The following is a 26,538-nucleotide window of genomic DNA, read 5'->3' on the forward strand; positions in this document are numbered from 1 at the left end:
GCAATCCTTCTTGTTCCAATGAAACCCCCTGTCCCAACTATCTCATTCACAGAGGAAGCAGCAGTATTTAGTGTTGCCAGGTTGCAATACAGGTAAAACTGAGACAACCTACAAAGCACAGTACTGCAGTTAATTATGCTGTCCATATTAATAAAATGCAACAGTTTAAAATTTTCATGTTTCATTCATGCTGACTGCATGTCCTACTAGATTTAACAGTAACTTATTTCCATTGTGCAGTGGAGCGGCTTTCAAGCTGTATTTTAAAGAATCAATAAAAAATCTTCAGTCTTCGGTTTTGTGATCATAGCTTCTGTCAGCCCATTTACGTCGTTACATGCAACAAAAGTCCCAACTTTTGTGTAGAATGGAGTAAATTCTTTGTGTCGATTTGTAAATATGGACAAAAGAGTGTAAGAAACAGGTTTCAGCCTTGTAGTCATGATCCAAGAAGCTCTGCTTTGCATATAGGAAGCTGTAGATCTCGAACCAGATCATTCAGTTTACACTATGTGATCATGTGGGGTTCAGTTGTACAAGCAGAAGCATAAGTGGAATCCCCAAATGTAGAAGGCTCAATTATCACGTTGATCTTGCTCATCTTCAGATTCAAACTGTATATAGGTATCCGGTGGCTGTGGAGCAGGAAATTGATCTTCATGGGAAGCTGGGCCTATTGCAGACGGAATATTCTGGTAGTAAAACTGTTTAGTCATTTTTTTTTCTCACATTTGGACACTGACGCACTCGAGACACGAAACAAAAGTAACAATTGCAAGAGTGGTCAGTTGGCTCCCTCCAGACTACTGCAATACCGAAAGGCATCGACTTCCTATTTTGTTTAGCCATTGTTGGAGGTTTGAAGCACATGCATTGCAACAAACATGCGGTGTCCAGTTCTTGTACTGGTTTCTTACTGCACAGCCGAAATACTGCATGTTCACCTTCTTGATCATAGGCGTGATTGTCTGCTTCTGTGATTTCAGTGTGACATTGCTACATGTTTTTTTTTTTCTTTTATGTAAGGAAGAAGGAACCAAAGGCAACGAACCCGCAAAACTGTTCCTTGCAAGAGATAAACAAAATACAAGAGAGAGCCAAATTCAAGATCCAATCATTTCGAAATGCCTGGATATACTGCGTTTGTAAGACTGAAGATCATAGGAAACAGTAAATACAGACAGAGGGAGACAGTTCCAGAGTTGACCTGTTGCATAAATGAAGAACTGGGATTAACGGTTAACTCTTGCATTAGAGAGTGCGACAGGAAAGGGATGAGAGTTTGCTGCTAGACGGGTGCGTAGCACCCGTCGTAGAGGTGGAGGAATGCATGAAGGCAGTTCAGACGAGCACCTCTGTACCCCCGTACCTCACCTCTAGGCCTCTCCCCCTCCACCCCAACCCACCAACCACTGTAGTATGTCGTCCACTTACCTCCCTCTCCTCCCTCGCCCACCCACAGTATTATAAGTCATTATTACTATTCATGTCCCGTGTCATCGTTCAATACCAGATTATTGGTTGTGTAACTGCATACACCGATGCACGAAACAATGTGTGGTTTTCATGTTTTTTTAATGTTTTTTTTTTCTTTGGGGGGGGGAAGCACGTTACTGGCACAATTATGTACCTGCAGAAGGTTTTTTGCATATGCTTATCCTTTTAATACTCTTTGTTTATCAAAGCATAAGTCACTCTCTGTGGTGTAGAGTTTCAGCTGAGTCTCGGGCAATCTCAGCTGTGATTAGCACCAAGGTAATTATCTCTCTTGACCTCGTGACCCCTCCACCGCGTGTGTCAAAAGTTTTACACCTTTTCCCAGGCTTTTCCTGTTAGGTCTGTCATAATTTGCTGTATTTTTTATCTTCAAGTCTATTGGAATACTTTTCCCGGTATTGCCTTGCTAGTTCAAGACAATTTTATTTATTTCCAGCCTCCGAATTGCCCCGTTATCGCTTGTGTGGGAGTGGGCTGTCTTTTGCCGTTACTGTGGCTCACCTCAGGGCTAATTCTCCCATGAGCAGACAATTTGTCCTATGCATTATCCATATATATATATATATATATATATATATATATATATATATATATATATATATATATATGCTTTCCTTTGCAATATCATTGCATTTGCTATATTACATATATGCCATGCGGCCATAGCATATGGCCTGTGTCAATATTGCCGGCTATTTTTTGCCTGACACTGGTGTCCCAGTATTTCGCAATAATGGCTTGTACAGATATGCTAAACTGCTGTTTTTTCATGTCCTTTACAGTGATTGAGGAACACCGACATAATTATTGTGCATGCTATTGTTTGAAAAACACAATGGAGTGGTAAAATTATGAAGGGTGGGGTAGGGGGTAGGGGGTAATGGGGAGGGGAGAAAGAGGGGGGGTGATGGGAGCGGGCGAGGAAGGTCATGGGAGGGGCGGGAAGGAAAGAGGGAGGGAGGGGTGGGGGTGCATAGAAAACTGAAGTCGCTCCGCCTGGAAGGGTAACTTTTTTCAGTTTTGATGGGCTATAGCTCATGAACCAGTTGGTCTAAAATGCTCTGGTTTGCGGCATAAGGTGTGTAAATTCAAGCTCTAAACCTTGGGCATGAATTTTTTTTTACTTCTGTAAGAGTTGAAAAATCGGCTCCATATACTGTACTGGTTTTCAGGGAAGTTCGATTAATCGAATTGCATATCCTAGGGGTTAAGCTGTTGCTGTTTTCCCTTCATTTCCCCCATGAAAGCATCTACCTGTCCTTGCATCCTCAGTTGTAATTTTCTCTGTTGCTTCTGTAATGCCTCTTGAAGCTGTTCATTTTATTCTTTTTGTTCTTCACTTTGTGTCTCTAATTGTTCACTCTGTGCCTGCAGTGTTTTGATTTCTTTCTGTCCTTCATTTTGAGCCTTTAACTGAACACTTTGTGCATGCAACAGTTTCATGATTGCAGCCAATGACACCTCGTCCTGCCCAGCCTGGCTTCTCGTCTGTACACCTTCTGCCTCCATGTCAAAGGTTTGACTCACTGCAGCACTTTATGATCTACACTCCTGACACCACTGTTACACTGCCACATGTTCCAACAGCAGTAGATTAGTATAAGATGCTCCAACAGCAGTATATCAGTATAGGAAGGACATTGCCCAGTGAGTTGTTCTTCCTATAGGCAGCCTTTCAGTGTACAACAACACAGCAGCACAGGCACTGAAAATAAACATTGGCTTCTAAAGTTCACTGTCTTTAATTTCCAGATAATTACACTTAATGCTTGCCATCTACACTTCACTGTTTTCACAAGCACCAAAGAAATACAAACTTCACTAACTGCACTGACACTTAATGCTTCCCAGCAATGCTTCACTATTTTCACAAGTACCGAAGATATACAGAGTTCACAAACTGCACTGCACTGAACCACAACAAAATGAACTGAAAACTGACTAAAACTGCTCTAGTGTCTTTCCCACCCTTATATAAGCTCCCTGTTTACTAGAATCATTTACTACTTCTCCACAGTTCTCGTGCATTCTCAAGGGAGCAACTGTTACAACCATTACCAAATTGGAGACATCCAAAACATGCCAGAGTTTACATACACTGCATAACACTCAGCTGCATAATTTAAGTCACATAAATAAAACATTACAGAGAAAAGGAGCACAAAAATTATTGTATACCGCACAAAATACTTCCACTCACAAATACAGGCTATCTGGCACTGCGATGCATAGCGGAACCACGGGAAACATCAGAAATTCTCCAGCACTACCTAACTAGAGGACCCTGCTTCTTAACAATATATTCTGAAGTATTTCATTCATTACCAGGGGACTCTCCTAAGCTAAAGAAATCGTCTGGAAGCAATAGCAATGAACTCAAAACAACGTCCTCTATATGAAGTGGTTGATGTTTTAGTCATCATGGAAGAGTTCTCAGTATCACTTGGCCCTGTAAGATGCCATGGCCAGGAGGAAACAGAGGGGTTCGGCCACCATTGTACATTACTGTCCATTACTTCACAGTCTTGCACTAGCTTTATGTCGTGGTTCTGTACAGTATTCGCAGGCATTTACAACAGATGCCAACATTACTTTCTCTCTCTCTCTCTCTCTCTCTCTCTCTCTCTCTCTCTCTCTCTCTCTCTCTCTCATACACAGATTACAGTGCTAAATCATTCCACTAATCCAAAGTTCACGTTGCCCCTTCCTTCATCCCTAGCTCTCGCGCACACACACACACACACACACACACACACAGACTGGCCTTGTGGCAGTCATGCAGGGTTGCCTGGTTTTCCTTTTAAGGACAGCGTCCTTTTGGAAACCTGCCTGTCTTTTTATTTTCCTAAGGAAATGGACAGCGTAAACCTGTCCTTTTTATTCGCTTTCTGCTGTTTACAAATCGACAATAGATAGTTTAGTATATATTTATGCAGGCAGTGTTGACATGCTGAACTAACAACTCATGGCCTTTGGTTCCTTCTTCCTCGCATAAAAAAAAAAAAAAAAACTCGTACTAGACGTATTAGAGTGTAGCCATGAATGGCATGTGCAATTAACAGAGTGACGGAGTTGACAAAGTGAGAGAGGCGGGAGTGGAAGGTTGTTGAAGCCGTGTTAGGAGGGCATGTTTTCCGCAGGACCTGTTAAGCCATACGATCTGGGGACAAAGGTGTATGATGTCCTCTGTCCCATGCTGGGGAAGTGCAGCTCAACTTATACTTTTAAAACAGGTTATTGCCACTTTTATCTACTGTCTAATTATAATACCGTATACATTCTTCCTCATTTTACAACTTATGTAAATAAATTTGCTGAAAGTGTGTGGCAAGACCTACCACCCCCTTTTCTTGTATACTGTACCTGCTTTGCATAATTTTACAGCTAAACCTACCAACCAGCCAATAAACCAACTAGTCATCAACATTCTCTCTCTCTCTCTCTCTCTCTCTCTCTCTCATACTGTACATACCGTATCAATATTTATCTGTCTATATCTATCCATCTGTCTATATCTATGTCTATATCTATGTCTGTCTATCTACCTATCTATCTAACCATCTATCTGTATATATATATTTATACATATACACAAGTATATATACATATTATGTATATAAGCATAAATATAAATACATATGTAAGTCCCTATTTCCCTGAACTTGTCATTTTTTCACCGAGTCCGTCATATTTTGTGGTGCAACGTCTGGCAACCCTGTACTGCCAATATAAGGCTCTCAATGCGGTAGCGTGGCGCAAGTGTGAGCCAGTCATTATGGAAGCATCAGCAGACACAACCACCATCACTACTTCGGGATGCACACTCACAGGCAGAATAGCTCTCGTCACAGGTAACATTGTATGCACTTCATGTACAGCAGCTTGTCTTCATCCGTTGAATGAGGTGTTGTTAATTCGTTTTTGCTACTTCTTCAAGGCATTGGAGAGGGATGCCTTCATGTGGTGGCACTGATATAACCGTTCGGCTGAATAGCCTGGATATATAAACGTCCCTCAGCTATATCCTTATCCCTCCGAAGTAGAATGGTGGTCTGTCTGAGAAGGACAAATTTAGCCTTCAGTCCACCAGATTCACGTTACAGATAAAGCTGGGGCTACAAGATTTACTACTACTGCTGCTGCTGTCTCAAAATGATTATTTTTAATATAGGAGAGCCTCCCTATAGTGATGGGTAATGAAATTACATCATACTTCTCCATGTCGAAAAATATTCTAAACTTAAGGTCTGTAAGTAGCAAGAATATAAGGGAAAGATACGTTATCGGCGTGTACGGGGTAATTCTTCTGGCTTAACCCCTTAACCGCGGGGCGTCACTTTCGTGACGCTCGGGCGCAATGGGTCATAGTGGTGGGGCATCATTTTTGTTTTTCTGTGTTATTTTGAATTCTCCCAGGCTTACAAGTGGTGGCTTGTATCATCTATCAGTACTGCCAATGTCCAACACTAGTCACCACTCCAAATTTCATCTGTACTCCCATCCATTGTTGACAATTTAGCCATTTTTCCCCCTTCCTGACTCCCCTCCCTACCTCCCCTCCATTACCCTCTCCTCTCGCCTGCCCGGTTGCTCTGCACCAAGCAAATCTTCCCCTGAAATTTCCACTGATTTCATCCATTGAAATAAGCCCTATGCCCTATTCTTATACAAAATATTATATAGCAAAAAAATATAAGGTAAGTGATAGTGCTATACACCTGGAATTGGCTAATTATCACCTGACAACACCTCACGTGCATTTCCCACGGTAATTTCCCCTTTGAAATATGCCGTATAATCTATTCTCATAATAAAAATATATATAAGAAAGGAAGGGAGAAGCTTAAGTGATATTTACATTCACCTGGAACTACCTATTTTTTTATGTATTGTCAAGATTTCCTACCAATCATTTTTTAGCATGTACTGCTAATGTCCAACAATAGTCAGCACTCCTTCTCTCATCTGTACTCCCATCCATTGTTGACAATTTAACCATTTTTCCCCGTTCTTGACTCCCCTCCCTACCTCCCCTTCATTACCCTCTCTCCCCTCCCTACCTCACCTTCATTACCCTCTCCTCTCGCCTGCCCGGCCGTGCTGCGCTAAGCATAGCTTCCCCAGAATTTTCCACTGATTTCATCCGTTGAAATAAGCCCTATGCCCTATTCTTATACAAAATAATATATACGAAAAAGAAAAAAGGTAAGTGATAGTGGTATTCACTTGGAATTGGCTAATTATCACCTGATAACACCTCACGTTCACTATTTTGCTAATTTCCCACGGTAATTTCCCCTTTGAAATATGCCGTATAATATATTCTCGTAATAAAAATATATATAAGAATGGAACGGAGAAGCATAAGTGATATTTACATTCACCATGAACTACCAATTTTTTTATGTATTGTCGAGATTTCCTACCAGTCAATTCTTAGCATGTAAGTTAGCAGCTGTCACCTTGTTGTCACTGTCAACCCTTGCCTGCCCATATTTTCCGCGTCATTCAGTTCCTTGTCGTCCTTTGAGGTCAAACCATGTCGCACTTGGGCCCCGCCATTTCCACCGCTTCTGCACCCATTGCAAAGGGCCCTGTATCCTCTACCCCTAGAAAAACTCGTGGGGGAAGCAGGAAAGAACTAAGTGACTCAGCAGTGGAATGTGAACTGGCTGAATTATCAATGATAATGATGGATAGTGACTTTGATCCTTCAGGTGAATCATGTAATGAGCCGGGGGAGGAAATCATGAGAGAAACTCCTAGTACGAGTGCTTCAGTGTCCCAAGTTATCCCTAGCTCCAAAGGAAAGGAGCCCTTAGTATAGCAAGGGAAGGAATATGGGAAGGGAGTGAAAAGGCGGCAGGTTAGCCTCGGAACAATGTCTACGCATGACCCAGCCAGCCATGAGTCGCGAGATGAATCACCTCCCCGCTCCCCCAGCCCCACTTCACTAATTTCTTTCTCATCTTCAGCGGAATTTTCTCCTGAGTCTTTGTCGTCGGAGTCACCACCAGTACCTACAGTGAAGGCAGGCCGTAGGGGAAGAGGTAAATCCCTGACATGTAAAAGTAGAGTAGCATGTAGAGTAAGGGCTGCTAGTGCTACACAGCAACCTAGGGTCAGTGCAAGTGACCTTGAAACAGCCCAGTCTGCATCACAGCCACCCTCCACCCTCACCCACCCTACACTACCATGACAGGAAATCCGGGACGCCTTCATGTGGACGGAAGGTTCCGATTTCGTCCCTGAACATCTTAATTTTGACGAGAGTTCCTCAGGGACACACCCTGCCTTCACCCTTGACGAGGATGCTGAGTGTGTGGACTTCCTTTTGGCCTTCCTCGATGACGAAGTCATGCAGCACGTATGTGATGAGACAAACAGGTACGAATCACATTGTCCTGCAAGTGGTGCAAGTGCAGCAAAGATGCAACATTGGTCCATGCTGGGAGTGCAGGAGCTGTATGTGTTCTTCGCCCTCAAGCTTCTCATGCCACACTCCAAGAAGCATGAGTTGGAAGAATACTGGTCCATGGACCCCTTACTACCCTCACCCATCTTCAATAAGTACATGGCCAGAGATCGCTTCCGGAACATCAGGGGAAACCTGCACTTTGCCAACAACGATGTACCTTCCCAAACCGACCCACTCTGGAAGATCCGGGAGATTCTGAGCAGAACGAAGGATAAGTTTATGTCATTCTTCCACCTCTTTCAGAAGGTTGTCATAGACGAATCCTTGGTTTTGTTCAGAGGACGTCTTAGGTTTGTACAGTACATTCCAAGCAAACGCCATTGCTTTGGAACCAAGTTCTTTGTACTGTGCGACTGTAAGACGGGGTACATCCTTGACTTCATCATCTATTCAGGCAGCACTGTCGATCTGGACAAAACACACCCCCTTGGCTTCTCAGGCTATGTAGTGAAAGTGCTGCTTGAAAGGTATTTTGGTGGGAATCATGTGCTGTCTACTGACAATTATTATACAGCACCGAAACTTGCTAAATACCTTTCAGAGCATGGCATCGGCTCCTGTGGCACTGTGAAGAGCAATCGTGCCCACTTCCCCAAATTCCCAGATGCAGGAAACTCGCAGTGAGGAGACGTGCACCTACGCAAGTCTGAGAAGATGCTGGCAATACGGTTGCATGACAAGAGGGTCGTGCACATGCTCACCACCGTACACAAGGGTGAAATGAAAGACAGTGGGAAGGTCGACCGCAGGACAGGCGAACCTGTGAGGAAACCTGATGCTGTCATAGACTATAATATCAACTTGCAGCTGGGGGACAAGTCCGACATGATGATTGGAGAGATTGACTGCCTCAGGAAGAACACTAGGTGGTACAGGAAAGTTTTTCTGCATCTCATAGACATGACGATGCTGAACGCCTTCATCCTGTACAAGATCAAGGTAAAGCCACCCAAGTCCTTCTCCCTGAGGTTGTTTGCTAGGACTTGTGTTCAGCAGCTGCTTGAAAGATATGGTAGGGTGACAGCAGCAGGTCCAAGGCGGCATGCAGTAAGACTTCCCGACAGTCTTGAGCAGAGGGCATACATGGATCGGCACAGACTGGTGCAAATGACTGCAACAACCAAGAGGAAGGCTGCACTCCGCAGGTGCCAGTTGTGTGCACATACCACCCGACGCACACCTGAGCACAAACGCACCTCTTGGCAGTGCCCTAAGTGCCAGGTTGCCTTCTGCATTACCTGCTTCTTTGATTACCACAGCCTGAAGCAGTTCTAAAAGTGCAAGTGGAATATGAAAATAATGTGTAAATAATGTGTAAATAGCAAGTGAAAGCAATCAATGTAAATATGATGGAACAGTGTAATATAGTTTTTATAAGTTACTTCAAGTGACAGTGCATTACATAGTGTAAGTAAAATAGAAGTGTAAATATTGAAAATACAATAGAAAATGTAAATAGAAATGTAAATAATTAGTAATATAGGAATATGAGTACAAATACTTGAAGTTATGACAGTGATAGTGAAACACTGTCTCTATATGTATTTTACTGAAAGAGAAATTGAATCCCTGCAGTGACAAAAAACTACTGTTACTGAAGGAAACTTATTGATAAAGACTGAAGATTTATATAAGTGTTATATGGTAATAGGAATATAAAGTGTGAGTGTTTTTATGAATAATAAATGACAGAACACCAGCGGCGAACTAGCGCAGGTGGGAAGGTCATACACATTTGTAATTTTCATTGCTTTCACAGTGTTTTTTTTTTTTTTTTGAGTATGGATTCCAAACTATTTGAAAATCATAGAATAGTGTTTCTAGTGATATCAGGCTGTGGTAATCATATTATGGGTTGTTGGGAAGTGTGAAGTGGAGACTTCGTCACCCAAATTCAGAGGTCTCCACAAGTCCTACGGTACTCGACGAAGGCTCAACAAACATCCCAGGAGAAAGCTGAAGGTATGTGCCATATGCATATGTAATTTTAATATCCTAGGACTAATAACTGATTTTTGGCAAATATTTTTAAAGAGTCTGTCAGAGCGCAAATATGCCCACGGGACATGCAAGTCAAGCCAAAACAACCCCGCGGTTTAGGGGTTAACCCGTCACGTCCCGAGCTATTTTGCACCTCCGACATCCCCCAATCCCGAGCTATTTTGGAAAAAAAAAATTTTGGCTAAAACTTCCGCTTTTAGTGAGAAACATCGAAAATTCATAGAGAAATCACTCACCTGAGGTTTGAAATACTCGAGACAGGTAGCAGTACCTCCTTACCTTAATAGGTTTTCTATCAGGCTGGCTTCAAAGAAATCGAGTTCTATGAGAGGGTAACTATCCCACACCACTCATAAACGGTATTTATTTATTTATTTGGTACGAATTTATATGTAGTATGAGAGTATATTGGTTTTCAAACAGTAATATAGGCATTATAAGCATTGTTTCACTCACTAACTCATCAACATACCTGACCTTTTTTGGCGACATTACCTGATCATCATTTCTGACTGTTTCTTCCTTCAATGCTATATAAACTTTGTCCTCCACAATGTCATCGATTGGGGAATCACTCTGGCCCTGAATGTCTTTGTTGGCCAGGTCACTGGTAACAGGTGAATTGCCGAGACAATGGCGTGCAGGGGGGGGGGGAGAGGTTATGCGGTGTAAGGCATTGTCCCTGCTTGGCATCTTGTAGAGGAATAGAGGAAGGTGTCCCGCATATATGTACCGAAAATCATGCGCGAAAATTGAAAATTGTGCAAATTATGAACCGTGCAATTGCACAATGTATCAGTACATCAATGGGACTAGCTGTGACAGAACGTTTTGATGCACCCATACATCGATGGGATGCCTCGGGTAAACCAGCATCATATTTGGGTAAGAGAATTTAACAAATACCTTGTGCTGCAAGTGGTGCAAAATTTATGGTAAGTTCTTCAGTATGAAAAGTCTTCCCTTAAGTGAATAAAATCGTCCGTCAGCAGCAAGAATAGTGTGCAAAAAGGCCAGCGGATATAAAGGGTTAATGACTGATTTTTTCATTTACATACTTATTTTTGTAAGCAGTGTCAATATTTTATATTTTAATATTAATCCTTCACTATTATGGCTTATCAATAAATTTATTCTCGCCAACTCTAGATAGTTTAATGCATTTAGGACAGGCCTATTGACATGAATGAAGGCTTTATTTCAGACTTATAGTGCGAAAGACCTCGACTAAGAAATTCTTTTAGAAATACAAATAAACTGAAAAATGAGTAAAAAGTATGTTAGTGTAACACGTAAAATAAACTGGTAAGGAAGATGAGGCAGTGAGTGTTGTTGCCAGATCCAGATCTACAACTACCGCTAAACATGCATTCACAAACAGCTAGATTCCAAGGAGGCCATGGCAGGATTTTAGGGTGGCTATAGCGGACTAGCGTAAGTAGTAAGTCAGTGTGTATGTGAAATCACACTTGAGTCCTTGCCATTTTCCATAACATATTTACGTGATTCTGCTTTCTCCACCCTTCTACACATAAAAAGTAAAAGCCGAAAGTTGCTGGAGGTGGACCCAGATATTAGATGTGCGATGCCAGTGACTGAACCACGAACCAGTCGACTGACTGAAAGCAGTGCCATCCATCCCATTGGTATGTAACAAAATATGCATTCCGATTGATCGCTGTAAGATTTAAAATAATGGAGAACACAATAAGTTTTTTTTTTCTGTTTTTTTTCGTTAGGGGGCTTGCGAGAAAACTGAATTGGGGCCACGAGGATGTTACGATCCCCACAAGTGGGGAATAAAGTGAAAAAATTTGAGAAACACTGAACAAGAATGACTGTAAATAATAAATAAATCCAGGAAATTGATAAAGTGCCTATAATCACTGGAATATCGCTGACATTTTGTAGAAATGTCCTATAGCTAGATTTCGTTAATATCTGGATCTAGAATAAAAACGCATAATTGGCAACACCATTGGAGATCTCAGCAGCTGATGATAATACAAGCACTTCTCATTGCCGTACTTGCAAGTCACCATGAAGGCTTATTATCGCCGGTTGCCTGAGTGGCTTACCCTAGGGCAGACGGCTCAAGGGCTCGTATTCTCGTCGGTTGAGGAAGCTCCTTAACATTTTCTCCAAAGCGATTTATTTTGTTTATTACACCTCACTGTCCTCTTCTATCTTATATAAATCCTTCCAATATCGCCATACTACCCATCAATAACGCACAAATAGATATTAATCATCCATATTCAGAAATAAATCGTGAAAGGAGGTGGTGTTAGGAATCATCCTTAGGCGACGAGAATACGGGCCAAGGTCAGTCGGCGTACAGATAATATACAAGTCTCTTACCAGGTTGACGAATGAAGAAGTGAAGGAACGTTGTGGGGTGGATGTGGATGTGGTTGAGAAGATTAGAAGAAATACACTGAGGTGGTTTGGACATGTGGAGAGAATGGAGAATGAAAGACTGACTAAGAGGGTGTATGTAGATGAGGTGGAGGGAGGGAGAGGGAGGGGTAGACCGAGGATGGGGTGGAGGGATGGAGTTGAGAGGTATATGAGGGAGGGGGGAGTGAGTTGGGGGGAAGGAAGTCAAATGGTGGGTGACAGAGCGACTTGGAGGCGTTTTGTCTGCGGCCACCCTTTGCGGGATTAGGGCGTCGGGCTATAGATAGATAGATAGACTCTTACCAGCCACTGCATGACAAGTTATTTGAGTCTATTCTTGCTGCTGCCACACGATTGCATTCCACCTGGGAAAGCGCCTTAACACTGAAGGAGTTAATGAATGATATAGCAGACCCTCCGAATCGAAAACTCTTTCGTCAACTCAGTACAATAATGAGACACCCATAATATAACAAATTCCTTACTCGGACTGAAGGTGCTAATGATAAAGTCCGTTTGATATTTAGTATAGCTACCGCCAGACGATTTAATATTGCTTCGGGTGATTGAATGTGATGGATATTCAAACAATGTGCTGATAGGCCCTAGTCTTCTGTTTCCTTGTAGCTGACATTATTTATTGTACAAACTGTCAGATAATTGTATGATGAAAATACCAACACAAGAAGTAAATAATCAGGTGAGAAAGTAGCTTACCAATTAGTGTCTTCAGTTACATGCACTGTTCTATAGAGTATGAGAAATTGTTCAACAGAATTATATATCTTGAGAGTAACACTGAAAGCTAAACAATAATATACCAAAGAAAACTAATAATTGATTAACGTCTTCATGTAAATAATGTTCGTATATTACATGTGACTCATGTATGTATATATATATGAAGGAAATAATATGGTATTGAAAATAGCTGAAAAATTTCAATGTTTTAATCCCAAACCCAAAATTAGTTAAATAACAATAGGAAAAAATAATAGTAACACTCAAACACGTTTATCATGCTTCCAAAAAGCACTTTTTAGCCTGCCTCTTGGTTATGGCGTCAGGTGTATCTCTGCTTGTGGTGCAACAAAGATCTGCTAGAAGTGGTGGATTCCACTTTCCATCATAACACACACACACACACACACACACACACACACACACACACACACACACACACACACACATATATATATATATATAATTCTAGACATGTTCTGGTGGAATCTTTCCCCGTGCTCGTCACTTACTGGAACACAATTTTCTGGGGAAAAGTTGAGGTGCGAATGTGAGTGTATTTTTAAGGAGCTGCTGCAATCCAATTACCTGTATGCCTGCAACGTGTTTTCGATGAGATGCTGATAGTTTTCATCTCTCTTTGTTTCCCAAGAAGCCTTCAAGAACCAATCGGAAGTCTCCCCATGCTTGTTTTTGCACATCACTCAATATTTCATCAAATCTTTCATCTCTTAGAAGTCCCCTTATTTATGGTCATACAAATACTCCTTCATTTATTTTTGCCTCTCTGAGTGTTGTGAATTTCGTTTTTAGATGCCAGCGATCAGCACTAGTTTTATCCAAGGCTTTGGCGAAAATCTTCGTTAATCCCAGCTTGATAAGCAAAGACGGTAGAAGTATCTTATTAGGATCCACTTGAGGAAGATTCAGCACGTTTTTCTTTCCAGAATTCAAAGTATTGCAGGGTGGGCAATCCTTCTTGTTCCAGTGAAACCCCCTGGCCCAACTATCCCATTCACAGAGGAAGCAGCAGTATTTAGTGTTGCCAGGTTGCAATACAAGTAAAACTGAGACAACCTTCAAAGCACAGTACTGCAGTTAATTATGCTGTCCATATTAATAAAATGCAACAGTTTAAATTTTTCATATGTTTCATTCATGCTGACTGCATGTCCTACTGGATTTAACAGTAACTTATTTCCATTGTGCAGTGGAGCGGCTTTCAAGCTGTATTTTAAAGAATCAATAAAAAAAATCTTCAGTCTTCGGCTTTGTGATCATAGTTTCTGTCAGCCCATTTACGTCGTTACATGAAACAAAAGTCCCAACTTTTGTGTAGAATGGAGTAAATTCTTTGTGTCGATTTGTAAATATGGACAAAAGAGTGTAATAATCAGGTTTCAGCCTTGTAGTCATGATCCAAGAAGCTCTACTTTGCTTATAGGAAGCTGTAGATCTCGAACCAGATCATTCAGTTTACACTATGTGATCATGTGGGGTTCAGTTGTACAGTCAGAAGCATAAGTGGAATCCCCAAATGTAGAAGGCTCAATTATCACGTTGATCTTGCTCATCTTCAGATTCAAACTGTGTATAGGTATCCGGTGGCTGTGGAGCAGGAAATTGATCTTCATGGGAAGCTGGGCCTATTGCAGACGGAATATTCTGGTAGTCAAACTGTTTAGTCTTTTTTTTCTCACATCTGAACACTGACGCACTCGAGACACGAAACAAAAGTAACAATTGCATGAGTGGTCAGTTGGCTTTCTCCAAACTACTGCAATACCGAAAGGCATCGACTTCCTTTTTTGTTTAGCCATTGTTGGAGGTTTGAAGCACATGCATTGCAACAAACATGCGGTGTCCAGTTCTTGTACTGGTTTCTTACTGCACAGCCGAAATACTGCATGTTCACCTTCTTGATCATAGGCGTGATTGTCTGCTTCTGTGATTTCAGTGTGACATTGCTACATATGTAGCAAAAGTTATCTAGAGAATTGAAGCAGTTCCACATATCTAGGCCAGTTTAATCGTACATAGATGAGTCTTCTGAAGTCAAAAACGAAATTAATATCTAATATGAAAAAGTAAGCGTAGTGATTGCATATAGAGTCATTATAGGTGTAAATAATTAATAGAGCCAATATAAGCCCAAACTCGTTGATATAGAAAAAGAAATATGTATGAATTGTATGGAAACTGACGTTGGTGTATTCTTGTTGGAGTACCAACCTTACTATGTAGCAACATACCATATCAAAAACTGCAACTAACTGAGCATTTTAATTATCATTTTCGTAATCAGCAGACCAGTAATACTTGGAATTGAATGCTTTCACCTCAGAAACAATTTCACTGTGGAACAGTGTTATTAAGAAGTCTGGGCAGGTATTTATTAAAGCTCTTAAATCCTTAGGATGACTTGTAAATCCGGAGAGAGTGCCTCAAAACACTGAAATCCTAAGAGCTCATTATGAATACATGTAAGCGCTATGACTTCTCACATCTCGGAGCCCAGTTAGGAATAGTGGGCAGCTGTCACGAGGACTTAGAGTTTCTCACAAGCGCTAAAGGAGGCAAGATGGCCGACTAATAAAAACTCCTAATTCGTAGCCCACGCCACTTTCGCCCTCGCAGAGACATTTGTGATTTGTAGACTGATGGGACACACACACACACATACACACACACACACACACACACACACACACACACACACACACACACACACACACACACACACACACACACACACACACACACACACACACTTTCCATATGGAGTACAGTTATCTCTCAACTAACACGAGTTTAAAAAAGCGTTTTCGTTTTAACACGAGCAAATATTTTAGGAGATATGTTTAACTAACAAGAGTTTCTCGATATAACGCGACTTTACATGCACGTGATGGTTTCAAATTAGCCGCGCGCGCCTTGGACAGTCCCGGGCTATAGACCGTGTGTGGCAGTTTATGCATAAATACAATTTTTTATTTGTCTGTTGCTTAAACTGGTTTTATTCGGACTATAATATTCGAAAATGAAGATTGGCCCCATTCCGAGCAATTTGGCTCATTTTCGGACAAAATTTGGCCAGGAAAGTGATGACAGATCTAAACTGTTACAACTTGATGCTGCACAACAGATAGAAGGAAACCACTCAGACCAAGATAGAGCAGGTTTTTATGAAGAAGACAGAAAACTTAAGGGAGTTATCTTCATCACCAGTATCACGGGAGTCAGAGGAAGAGGAAGAGGTAAGACAGCAGAGCGAGGAAGGACAACAAATTTAGGGTGGGGAGCGGCGGGAGGTGGGGTAGCGGGGTAAGGAGGGACAACAGCAGACGACGAGTGATGCATAGATGAAGTGAGGCTGTGTGTTGTTATTGTTTGTGACCTACTTACTGTAATGAAAATGTTGCTTATACTTTAGTGTTTTTATGCCCTACTAATGCATTAATAATGTTGAAGAACTTTCACAATGCCGTAAATGAAGCAGAATTGAAAGAGAATCCACGTAAAAAACGAAAACAGTGTGTATTTGGGGAGAAGTAAACAACACTTCGGCCCAACTAGGGCTCAAATGTTGTTATTTCTCCCCAGATATGCTGTTTTTGTTTTTTACGTGGATTTTCCTTCAAATTAATACTGTTGCTTTTAAGTTTAGAGTAGCATAACTCCCCAAATGGGTAGACTTTTCCAGAGTCCAGGAACGTAACCCCCAATATTACCATTGTTTCTTATGGGAAAATTATGTTTAAAAAACGCGTTTTTAACTAACGCGACCTCTCCAGGAACCTAACCCTCGCGTTATTTGAGAGGTTACTTATCTTGAGGCAGTGGTGTTACATTCCTTGAGTGTATCTTGTATTTACAGTAGTTTCCAATACTCCTCATGCAAAAGCAGCAGCTGGTTGGTGTTCATACACCCGATGAAGTCAGCAGAGCTAATGGAGGACATACCTTATCAACTCACTTATCGCGGGTAAACTTAAATGTTTTCTGAACAACATAACTATTACTGAACACCCCAGGCTTTTCCGCCATAACTGACTAGCTACTGTATGCCACCTATGGATAGTATATATTTCTTTACTATCTGGTAACCATTTTTATTACTGGTTAGATTTTCTTATGAAAATTTTGATGAGACCAATGTAATGCAGTGATGGATACTGGGCGCTGAACAAATACTTGAGATACAACAGGCAGGCCGTCACAGTGATGACGGCGGCAAGCCATCTACTCCAAGGTGACACTTATTGTGTGGTGATAACACTCCGTCACCACCTACATGACTGGTATATGAAGGTCATAGGCAATGTGGCTGGGGAGAATTCACAAAACGTCTTCCTTCGTAATTCATTCTTCCCATCGCATCTCGGTATCCTCTTGCTTGTTACTGATATATGTCGATATTAAAACGTTATAATTAACACACAAGAGAAAGTCAATGGCCATCACTCAAAATAAATCGCTATGGAATATGTGCTACGAAACATGCCATGTTAGAATATGATGTTAAATCTCAGGGTACATAAACAGTTTGGCGAGACGGCACGCCATTGTAGACTGTACGTCAGCCCAAATCCATGGTAACCAAGCAGTGTGTAGTAGGTTAATGTAAAATTATGCTGGTTAGTAAGATTTCTCAAGACCACATTGTCATACTGTTAGTCTCCTTGTTGTCATCAGATTGCAGGAGTGCTCACCGGTTTCTTATCACTAATCCCTTCAGTCCGATGAATTATTGATAAGTTTATATTTGCTACCTCCAGGCGACATCATTCAGCTTACACGAACTGGAAAGGTTTGATACAGCACTGATGAATTCCTTGATACAAAAGGTCTCTCCCATTTTAAACAAATTTGTATTAGGGCATCAAGAAAAATAATGAATACTCACACTGAATAGACCGAACTGTGATTCTTTAGTGTCTGGTCCTGCTGTATCAGGTGGTGTCATAAGCTTGTATACACAACAGTGATATGTGGATGCTTGTACAATTGCTGAAGAAAAAACGATTTACTTCTTTATGATTAATTCTGTGACTGTGAGCAATGACTTTCAAAGAACAGTGATGCCATCGTTGGAACCCAATATTCTTTTGAGAGAATTGTTTGAGAATTTGATAATTGTTCAATAAAAACAGTGATATTACTCTCCACCACTGTACAGTACATAGTATCGAAAGAAAAACTATAATACTGAAGAAGGAGCACTGAGTACTGACTGGCAGTACAGTGAAACAAGGGAGGGCACTGAGCTCTGACTGAGAATATTATAAAGAGTTAGTGAAGAAAGCACTGGGTACTGAGAGAGAAAAATGTTCAGTGAGATAGCAAAGCACTCACTATAGTTAAGGGTTTATATTTAAAGACTAAAGTTTACTTGAACTTATTACTGCCTGTCACTTCAGGCGGCGGGAGCGGCATTGGGCGTGCATGCTGTCAAGTGCTGGCCAGGGAGGGCGCCCGATTGGTGGTCACAGATATCAACCTTCAGGCGGCCAAACACACCCTCACTCTCTTGCCTGGTGAGTCACTCTCATATCCATTGCATCACAGAGTAGCCAGAGGTAACTTTATGTTTGTGTGATGCACCATTGTGTTCAGTGTAATAGCCTACCAAGGAGAAAATGTTCAACATTCTCTCTCTCTCTCTCTCTCTCTCTCTCCATCAAAATGGCAACATGTGTCCGGTCATTCTCTTAGTGGCATGGATTTGAAAACAATATGAACACTTTTGCTCGAATCTCGTGTTTGCTTTGTTTATTATCATTAGTTTTTGGGTTTATGGAAGTGACATTGCCGAAAAAAATTTATGATTTGACGAAACAAGGGGGGTGAAATTGTACTGAGTTTCCAACCAGTAATGGGTTAAATGTAATATGGTGAGGAGGTCTTCCCTGGAGGAGTTCTTAGTCCAGAACCTGCAGGTATACAACAATGTGGTATTTTTGGTGAGGGAAGGTGCAAGGGATTCTGGTGCTTTAGAAGAATGCAATCGTTATTGATTACAGATGAGTACACAGGAAAATGCCTGAACAGGGAGCTGCATGTGACAGCGATGTGCTGGGGGAAGAACTTTCATTCCTGAGTAGGGTGAACTATGCCTGGAGAACATATAGTTGAGGTCGTCCTTTACAGGGTGTCTCATTAGGCGATTGGTTTAAAGTTGTTTAGCCTATTTCTGGTTGACACATAAACTTACATCCTCCCCAGTTTGTCACCTGTTTGTCTAGATGTAAATTTACGGTCTCCCCTGTCTGTCGCCTGTTGGTGAGGATGAAAATTTACTTTCCCCTTATTTTGTCTAAGGTTGGTCAAGATGTAAGTTTACACTCCCCTTATTTTGTTGAAAGTTGGATAAGATGTAAATTTATATTCTCTACTCCGTCCCCTGTTGGACAATACGTAAATTTACCTCATGAAGTATTTGGAAATTGGTTTATAACACGTAGATGAAGGTACCATGTTTGAGATTCTCACGCATCAGGCCACGTTGTTTGGACGTCAGTGCACCCTCCTGATGTCTCTCTACTTCCCTGCTCCTCCCTGCCTGTGACTCTCTCTCTCTCTCTCTCTCTCTCTCCATCAAATCCTGTCTGAATTATGCTAACCTAACAAACTTTAATAAATACAAGGTCCTTACAACGCCACTTCACGTTCTTTAAGGGCTCTCTGACAATAACATGATAATAAATATTGGTTTCCTTACCTTACTGCCTGCATAAGATGGCAGTTATTCAGCACCAGTAAAAGTAGTCTGTTACTTTTATGAGCGATCTTTAAATATCCTCCATAGTTGCTTCACCTTAGCTTGGTCCAGATTTTCGACCTTTTGCAAGTTATTTTTTGTGGCTCAGTGGCAGAAAAAGACAGTCCTGCGTCTCCATCTCCTTTCCACAGCAATTCCACGTGGCTAGCAGCAGTTTCTACTGTTAATCTATAGTATTGTTACAGATCTGCATTCAAGAGGGACAGCGACAATTTTAGGCCAAATTAGAGCAAAAAGAGTTTCGTTTCTCTAGCAATATCTCTTTCCCTAACTTGTGGCTAGAGATGCAAATTACTAATTTAAAAGAAAGTTCATTAAATAATCACATTCTTACATGTAGTTATGTTATTGTTTTTATTGGCATAAGTTTGATAAATAAAATAACGCTGTTACATACTATACTATATAGTGTTAGCCCCACATCCCATGTTTAGAACTGCTTCATATTATTTCATGATGCGGGTTGCCAATCACCAAGTTCTTAAAATTAATGCACTCCAACACCACAGAATGAGAAATATAACACTATCAATTAATCCTTCATAATCGTATGAAATAATTTACAAAATATTTACAGTCTTATAACCAACAGTAGGCCTACAGTGTTAGGTGCAGTAGTATTTAAGTCTATGGGTTCATTAGACAGCCAGTCATTTGTCACAAATCAACAACTGTTTCACAGATTTTACAAAGCACCTGAAATTGAAATCTTTGAATTGTGGCACATCTCTACATTTACAATAGTAATAATATAATCGTCTAAAAAAAAAAAAAATCACTAAACATCACCGGCCTGTTCATTGCACCAAACAATACATGCAGTATTCACAGATGGAGAATAAAACAAATTGCATTGCATATTGATTTATATTGTATATTTATACCTAGTATTCCCACCCATGGCTTCTAGTACAACTATGGAATTATTGTGCATGGCACCAGATAGCATTTTCCTTTTTTTCCCAACATACGCAAAGTGAGCATTGGTGGTGTTCTTGTTTAACGATAGTTTGTCAGCTAACAACTTCTCTTGCATTTGCACAGTTTTTGAGACATTGACAGACGAGGTTAACATACCAATCTTTTCTTCCATCTGGAGCCCAGGAAGATCCTAGTATGACAAATGGGGTGGGGGACGGAGATGAAATCTGGAAGATTTTTTTTTTAAACTGAAGATGAACTAAAGAAGGAAATAGAAATAAAAAAAAATAGTTCATTCACCAAGTTATAGGTGACCTTAATTAAAAATCTGTAACAGTTGGACTTGAACTGCTGTAGGTTGAAGTTTGGGGGGAAACTATTCTGGGGAAGCGAGTTCCAAAGAGATGCAGTTTGGGGAAAAAATAGAATTCTGATCGGCAGAAATTCTGCAATATGGCACAGTGTGACAGTCCAGTCATGAGTGCTACCAGATGCCCGTGTAGCACAGGGGAATGCGTGGAGATGTGGCACAACTGATGCAACTTCGTCTGGGCATTTGCCTTAAAAGTATCTGTAAGATAATGCAAGTGAGGCAGCATTCCTTCTTACTTGCGGGGAAGGTAGTTCAATTGTAATTGCAGGGTTATTAGTAATTCCTATAGTTTTGTTCTGAATTTTGTCCAGTTGTTTTAGGGCAACCTCTCCGCGTCCACACCACAAGGATGAGCATTATTCCAACTGAGAGTGCATATGACTTGTGTAAATTATGGCTGACCGCTCATCAGTGATGAATGGGTTCTGTACAATAATTCAAGTTTCTTTGAAGCAGATTTTATTAGGTGACTGTGTTTCTTAGTATACTATATTTTTGGTTTTCCTAGCATTAAATGAGATCGTATTGTTTTCTCCCTACTCAGTGATCTTAGATAAGTGTTGATTTATGGAGATTGTTGTACTGAGTTGTGAGTTAGAGATATTAAACACTGTGAATGGGTGTTAAAGTGTGAAGGAACTGTGTAGTGTTGAGTCATGTGCATATGAGTGAATGGGATTATGGTGATAGATAAGAGATCATTAACATGAATTAGGAACAGGGTTGGAACCAGGACTGATCCTTGTGACACGCCAGCGTTAATCGAATAGAAATTGGAATATACATCATCTAATTTTACTCTCACCTTTCTGTCGCTGAGATATGGGGAATTCAGTGGAACAAAAGATGATAGGCCTTAGCAGGGGAGTTTGGACAGTAGGGATTGGTGCCACATTCTGTCAAAAGCTTTAAGAATATCAAGGGCTTCTGCGTGGTTTTCTCCATGTTGGTCAATAGACTGATGGATGGTATGAGTCAGCATATTGAGAAGATCAACTGTGGATCATTCGTAGCAAAAAAAAAACGCACTGTCTGCCGCTAATTGAATTGTTAGATTCAAGATGTTTAACTATACGCTTAATACAATCTCAAATACATTACAAAGAGAAGATGTGATAGCTATTGACTTGTAATCAGAGGAGTCAGAGGAACATCCTTTCTTCGGAAATGGCTGGGCATTGGCTTCTTTCCACGAAGTAGAGAATGAAAAAGTACTTCTGCATAGTCTGAATAATTTAGCTAGGACAGGAGCAAGTTCAGGGGAATAATTTTTCAAAATGATTGGAAGAGTTCCATCTGGACCTGGAGCTTTGTTAAATAGTAAATTGTTTGAGATGGATTTTACGAACAGTATCTAGTCAGTATCTTAAGTGGAGCACTATCAGAAGAGTCAGTTCTAGTACAGGGACGTTGTGACTGACTTACTCTAAGGTAGTATTTCTGATAAACGTAGTAGCAAGCATGTTCTCTTTTCAACGTGGGTCAGTTATGTTTCAATTTGATGATTTTAGTGGGGGAATGGGTGATGGCTTGTTAAACTTATTATTGAAAGAACTAAGAGTTGACCAGAATATTCTGTTGTCATTATGATTATTTAATAGTTCTGATGCTTGGTTGTAAAGAAAGTTTGATTTAGCGAGATTTATTATTTCTCATGGTTTCTAGCAATTTTAAATTGAGGGATTCAGACTTATTTTATATTAAGTAAAAGATTTATGCTAAGGACTTTATGATTGATGTTCTGGCACAATTGCTGTCAAACCATTTTGGGGAATCCGATCCACGAACAATTCCATACCAGCATGATTTAGTCATGAATAGGGACTGGGTAGAATTGATATCAGTGGAAAAGAAAGACTGCTATGGAATATCAGGAAGATCATTTCTAAATCCACCTCAGTCTTCCCTATCAAAGTGCCCTCTGGCCACGCTGACTGGTTCAGAACGGGAAGGTTTGGGCCAACTGCCTAGTGAGGCTTCGATGAGACTAAGATTGAAGGATCTAACCAGTGACAGTACTTCTGTCCTGTACTTATCGGGGCTATATGTCGGGAATAGGTCCAAGAGACAGACGCCATCGGCAGGATTATCTGGTATTTTCGCAGGTTGTTGTACCAATTGTATGAAAGTAAACGATTCTGCAAACAGCTCGCATTCTAGACCATTATCGTCAGTGCTGGCAGAATGCAAAAACCATTCTACATTATGAACGTTAAAATCACCCCAAACGATAATTTCAGTGGCAGGAGTGAGATTAAGGTATGTCAACTGTGTGGATATGGAGTCCAATACGCTGAGTTCTGAGGAAGCATTGGGGAAGCAATAAACAATAATATATATATATATATATATATATATATATATATATATATATATATATATATATATATATATATATATATATATATATATATATATAAGAAAAAGTTGCTGTATTACCCTGGAATGTGCAACCTTCCCCTGCGACCACCCTGCATTAATCGTCCCTTCTTGGGAATAAGATCATTGGTTATATATATATATATTATGGTGGACGGTTTATTTTTCTCAGCTTTTATCTCCTCCCGTCCTTATCGTAGTTTGGATATACTAGGCGACAAATGGAAGAAGAGCGAGGTAATTATCTTCGTCCGTGAGTGATTCAATTAATATGAAAATGAAAGAAAAATTTTTGAAGATCACAAACGGCCGTTAGATGAGTAAAAATCCATCACTGTATATTTTGCACACACACACACACACACACACACACACACACACGATAGATATAAAGATAGATAGGCTAGATAGACAGATACACCAGTATGATCTCTGGTAGCAGGCCAAACCGCTGAATAGTTGTACTGAAGGCTATGGATGGGACGACCAAGTACTAATGGACAAACACAGTGGTATTTTGAAATGCTTTTGTTTCATTCTCCTTCTACAAATTATATATTGCACGCGTTGCTTGGGGCAATGAACAGGCTGACAGTGTTTACTTTGCTGTCTCGACGATTTTTTTTTTTTTTTTCAGTGAGTATGTAAAACCCACGAACGCTGTTCCTATCTCAGGAGTGCTCAGAACAAGTGGATAGTTCTTTCTCTCTCTCTCTCTCTCATAATTCCCCTAGGGCTGTGGCTTAGGCTGCTTAATCTGTAGCTCTTTCAAAATATGAAAACAGCATCTCAGAAGTGGTGGAACACGCTCATTTCTGCTTTCTTTGGTGTTGGCGTGTCCACACTTCCACTTGAAAGACAGGATGGCACAGTTACTTACTGCCTGAAGGTGAAGAGTGCCGTTCTCTCTGATGTATTTGACAGTATGCAATATAATGAATTTCTTATTGTGCCCCATTCCCGCAGTCCTGAGGTAAAACTTTCTTGTTTTGCATTTAGGTCTGTTCGGGTGACATCCATTTAACTTCCTAATTGGATTTAAATATCATTAAGTACCTGACAACACAAACATATTTTCTGGCTTGACGCTGCGCAAAACATTTCTTTTTACTGCTATTTGCACATGAGAATTTTCTGGTTGGCGGATTTTTGGAGTAATTATTTACAAAAAAATTTGTAATATATCCTAATAAAGAACATATGTATTATTTCCCTGTCTCTGGCAGGGGGGCAGCAGCACGTGGCTGTGGCCATGGACGTGAGTGACAGAAGGAGTGTGGAGGACACCATGAAGTCAGCCCAGGACCAATGTGGCGCCCCGCCCTCACTGCTCGTCAACTGTGCCGGCGTGTCCACCTTCGCTTCCATCTTAGATGATGACTCCTGGCAGAAAATTATTGCTGTCAACCTGACGGTCAGTTCCAAGTTTTGATGATCATTTCACTGAATAATAGTACATGACAAAAAGTAGTAGACTATGGTCAAACTATAATGAAATTAGTATTGATACTCAGGCAACAAGGAATCTGATATTATTATCTTCTTGTACTCTGCAGGGAGTTTTCTTGGTAACCCAGGCTTTTGCAAGGTCACTGCTGGAAAATGGGAGAGATTCCAAGGGTGCAGTAGTGAATATTGCAAGCATTTTGGGGAAAACTGGCTTTGCCGAAATGAGTGGCTATACTGCCAGCAAAGGAGGAGTTATTTCACTCACCAAAACGTGTGCTGCGGAACTGGCGAGGTAACTAAACCATTTATGTACCCAGACAATGGCCTGATCTTGGCTTCCATGTACCGTACTGTATTTGCTTTAATGCTGGTAATTATTTTCCCCATATATAAAGAACGATATTTTGTAATATGCTTCATCCACACTGAAGTGCAAGTTGCTGAAACTCCTTACCATTGCAGCAAAGCCATACGTGTAAACTGTGTGCTGCCTGGATTGATTGACACACCAATGACAGCAGCCGTAAGCGAGGAGAATATTAAGAAAGTCATGCCCCTTATAACTTTGGGTAGAAGTGGTCGCCCTGAAGGTTAGTGGAGGCAGTGAGTTGGTTGGTAGGGGGATGTAGTGAGATGAATGGTGGCTGGATTTGTGAGGTGATAATACTTCATTAGCCAGGTGTAGACATCTGACACCATGAGGAAGAGTGGTTGGCAGGGCGAGGTGTCATTTTTGCCTCAGGTTTCACCAGGCTATAAGCACAGATTCTTTTCTCCATAGTTCTGCTGTTACACATACTAAATAATTTCACATTATAGAAATGGACACAGATAGTTTGGGAATAGAAGTGCATTATCAAATATTATATCTAATCATAAGTAAATGATATGAAGAGAATGATGACGAATGACTAGAAGTTCCTATGCAACTATTTTTTTTCTTCTACTTTTGTTATGAGTATTAAATCAGACTATTAAAAGGTAGGAAAGTATTGTAAAGAATTCACGTGAATCCAACAGTTTTATTAGATTTAAGGTAAACTAGGATATACAAGAAATCTGGTACTTCTATTTTTTTTCTCTCTACCAAGATGAAGGAGTCTGATGGCACCAAGTCAGTTGTGAGGAATCCAGTAATTGTTTCGTGTGTGTGACCGAAATTTCCTCTGCATTTTTTTTTTTTTTTTTGCATTGTATACTAATAAAAACAGTGATTAAAAAGAACTAACTAAAAAAGCAAATAAAGCGCCTCGGACCCGGACGGACCATACGTTGACGACTAAGGACCGGACAAAGGACATTCTGAGGGTGGGAACATGGAATGTGAGAGGAGTGAATGATGAAGTGAAAGAGAGAGAGATTGTTCAGGTGCTTGAGGATGGAAAAGTGGATATATGTGGATTGACTGAAACTAAATGGTTAGGTGAAAGGGTGAGAGAATGGGAATATGGTGTAGGTATATGTGCGGGAGTCAGTGAGAATGAGAGGGCAAAAGAGGGAGTATGTCTGATGATAAGC

The 26,538-nt window shown here is 40.7% G+C and overlaps 1 protein-coding gene across 1 annotated transcript in view; it reads left to right on the top strand.

Annotated features, from left to right (window-relative positions):
• LOC145394441 ((3R)-3-hydroxyacyl-CoA dehydrogenase-like) overlaps positions 1-26,538 on the top strand; it is a 57,081-nt gene that overhangs the window by 15,195 nt on the left and 15,348 nt on the right. Inside the window, exons 2-5 of the mRNA XM_080268303.1 lie at positions 18,538-18,654; positions 24,798-24,985; positions 25,128-25,312; positions 25,483-25,610. Coding sequence (XP_080124429.1) covers positions 18,538-18,654; positions 24,798-24,985; positions 25,128-25,312; positions 25,483-25,610 — 618 coding nt within the window. The remainder of the gene's footprint in view (positions 1-18,537; positions 18,655-24,797; positions 24,986-25,127; positions 25,313-25,482; positions 25,611-26,538) is intronic.

This window comes from Coenobita brevimanus, chromosome 27 (assembly GCF_032717465.1).
Source record: "Coenobita brevimanus isolate Jiangsu-jjx chromosome 27, ASM3271746v2, whole genome shotgun sequence".
Lineage (NCBI taxonomy): Eukaryota > Metazoa > Arthropoda > Malacostraca > Decapoda > Coenobitidae > Coenobita > Coenobita brevimanus.